This window comes from Coffea eugenioides, unplaced genomic scaffold (genome assembly GCF_003713205.1).
Source record: "Coffea eugenioides isolate CCC68of unplaced genomic scaffold, Ceug_1.0 ScVebR1_3418;HRSCAF=4626, whole genome shotgun sequence".
NCBI lineage: Eukaryota > Viridiplantae > Streptophyta > Magnoliopsida > Gentianales > Rubiaceae > Coffea > Coffea eugenioides.
The window spans coordinates 32480-35441 of NW_020863993.1; the positions used below are offsets into that span (position 1 = coordinate 32480).

The 2962-nt window shown below is 39.1% G+C and overlaps 1 protein-coding gene across 1 annotated transcript; it reads right to left on the bottom strand.

Moving 5' to 3' along the window:
• Nucleotides 1-1597: 1597 nt before the first annotated feature.
• On the bottom strand, nucleotides 1598-2134 carry LOC113757911. The gene has a single exon (XM_027300977.1). The coding sequence runs from the start codon at nucleotides 2132-2134 to the stop codon at nucleotides 1598-1600; it is 537 nt and encodes a 178-aa protein (XP_027156778.1).
• Between the last annotated feature and the right edge of the window lie 828 nt (nucleotides 2135-2962).

Consider the following 2962-nt stretch of genomic DNA (forward strand, 5'->3'; position numbering starts at 1 on the left):
TTCAAAGTTTTGATACCAGGCTGGACTACACAAGCCAATATCCAGACGTTGTCTGACCACCCCTTTATCATCCCAATTGTTACTCCATGTCCAGGGATTTCCATTAGAACCTATATCTATCAGATCATTCCCAGCTATGAAATCTTTGAAATCCTTGAAGCTCCAATCCTTTCTTAACCTTCCTCCCCACTTTTCTTCATTAGAAACAATATCATTAAAATTCCCTGCCAGTAACCATTTATCCCCCCAAAGCCTTTTTCTTTCTTTAAGAACTTTCCACTGATTCTTCCTAATACTGCTATCACAACTAGCATACACTCCTATGAACCATCAGTCCATTTTCCTGTTCCCATCCATCACATGTGCTTCTATAGTGCAAGCAGTGGTTTCCACTTTCAGAACCTCAATGTCTTTGTTCCACATTAAAGCCATTCCACCAGCCCTATTCATAGCTTCTAGTACTATCATCTCATCAAACTTGAGAATTGCTTTCATTTTTTTCATATATTTTGTTCTATTTTTTGTCTCACTTAGAAGAATTATGTTTGGAGAGAAGAGGTTGTTAGCCTCCCTCAACTGGGGAACTGTCAAGGGGCTCCCCACTCCTTGACAATTCCATACCATGACCTTCATTTATCATTGAGGGACCAGGAAAGGCTGGTCCCTACCCCTTCAGCTCTCTTTGTGTTTCCCAAGTCTGCTATTTCAGTCTTATTCTTTTTTATTTCTTGATTTCCTGCCAAGACATCTTCCATCTCCTCATCAACCAGACATAATTTCCTTTTCCCTTGTTGCCCCACAATGCTGCAGTTTCCATCTACTTCTTTCAAGGCTCTTCTTCCAGTTCCAGGAGATTTGATTAGTTTTCTCACTCTTCCTTCCTGCCTTCTTATCACTCTTTGTTGTTCTCTAAATTTTCTGAATCTATTTGCATTTGAGTTTGATCACTTCCAGATGGCAAAGCTTCATTTGCTAATACTTCCTTTGTAACTTTGGCTAGCCACTTTTCTAAAGATTCCCCATCTTTGCCATGATTCTGGTTCTAATTGTCTTTTTGGTTTCCTACTTCTCTACTCCTTATAGAGGTACCATTTTGTCCTTCTGCAATGGGAATGGTATTTGTGAGAGCTTCTCCTTCTCTATTCAAAAGGACCTGACTTATATTCCTTTGCTCACTTTGCCCTGAACTTCCTTCTCCTTCTTTGTCCTTTTGGAGGTCACCCCTACCTGTGCCTGTTACCCCTCCTGTCCTCTTCATATTCCTTTCTTCCAATTGGGGGTAGTCCTCAGTTCTCTCTTGTCTGTCTCTCCCCTTACCTGTAACTCATGGTTTTTCACATTTTTGGGACCAGTTCCCCATTCCTGAACCCCCAGTAGCTTCTTTCCGCTGAGTATCTACTTTGTTGTTCCTTCTGTGGGTAAGCCTTTCTAGAATTCACCCTTAACCAAGGACCATACTGGTTTTCCAATTTACCTTTGCTCAAAGGCAACAATATCTTGCATTTGCGTTCACTATGCCCCACCACACCACAATTGTAGCAAAAATCAGGACACCTTTCATATTTGAAGCCCAACTATTTAGTGGATCCATTCATCTTCACAGTTGTACCCTCAGTAAAGGTTGAGAAATATCTACTGTTAATAGCATTTTCAGGTGTCTTCCCTCTTTCCCACCTACTTGAGGGATTATAACCTCCCTCACTTCATGAAACACTCTCCCTATTTTCCTTCCAATCTCCTTCGAGATCCAGTGAACTGGTAGATTCCATATCTGTACCCACAAGGGTGCCAAATTAAAGGCACTCTCATCCTCTTCAATTCCATCATACCAGTTTCTTAGCACTAACAGTTGGCTATCTATGACCCAAGGTTCTCCAGCTAAGATTCTTTGTCTGTCTTCCTCCCCCAATATTACAAACTGGAAAAGATTGGGACCTGGTTCCATTATGCTAAGCTCTCCAAGGTAACTCCAAGCAGCAGTTACAAAGTTTTTCATCCCTACAAAGTTTACCATGTTCTCACCTTTAATCTTCCCTACTAGACTTGCTTGACACTCTTTGATACCTAGGTGTATGTCTCCAACATCTAGGTTGGCCCCTTCCAGCTCCTTTTCTGAGAGTGCAAACTTCTCCATTATCTCCGCTAGTTCGTCTACCATTAGATATAAGAAACTACTACTAGGGAATACCACGCTCAATAGACACCTACTATTGGATGAAACTCCGAGTCAAGAGAAAAAAACACGAGAACAAGACAAGAGCTGCACACACATAGAAGGGATAGAAAAATAGAAAGAACAAAAAACTTACACCATGCAAAGGCTACAGGTAGAAGGATAGATGCAGTGAACTTAGAAGGCTCAATGTTACAGAGTTGAAAGGACACTTTTCAGTCCTGTGCTTCCACTTCTTTCTACGACTGTTAATCCACAACCACCATTCTTCTCTTCCACTAAAACTTCTCTATTTATTTTTTAAGGTTTTTGTTTTTGAATCAGATGAAAGTTGAAGTTCAGAATAAGCGAGGAAGCCGAAGTAATGGGAAAAAGAAATTCTCATGCTTGAAACAACTAAAACAAAGGCATCATAAAAACTCAACAATTGCTTCTGAATTTCAGTCATAGATTGGGATTTGAGTTTCAAACAAATTTTGTGGAAGTTTGAAAAGTTTGGAAAAGTTTTTGAAAAGTTTAACTCTCAGAGTGAGGGAAGGCACTTCTACTGAGAGAGAGGGAAACTCTCAGAGTGAGAGAAAAGTTTAAAAAGATGGTTGTTTGTAATAATATTTTAAGGATAACCTTTTTTTATACTATATTAGGGTTCGTTTGATAAAACTGAAATTTGAAAACTGAAATTTAAAGTCTGAAATCTAAAATCTGAATCCATTAAGTTAGCGAATTGGTAAGCACTAAATTCAATATATTTAAGTATATATCACATTAAGTGATAAGTGAATAATTTAT

Bases quoted from the DNA above. Each gene is read 5' to 3' on its own strand.
- LOC113757911 (XM_027300977.1), bottom strand. From the start codon at position 2,134: ATGGAGAAGTTTGCACTCTCAGAAAAGGAGCTGGAAGGGGCCAACCTA.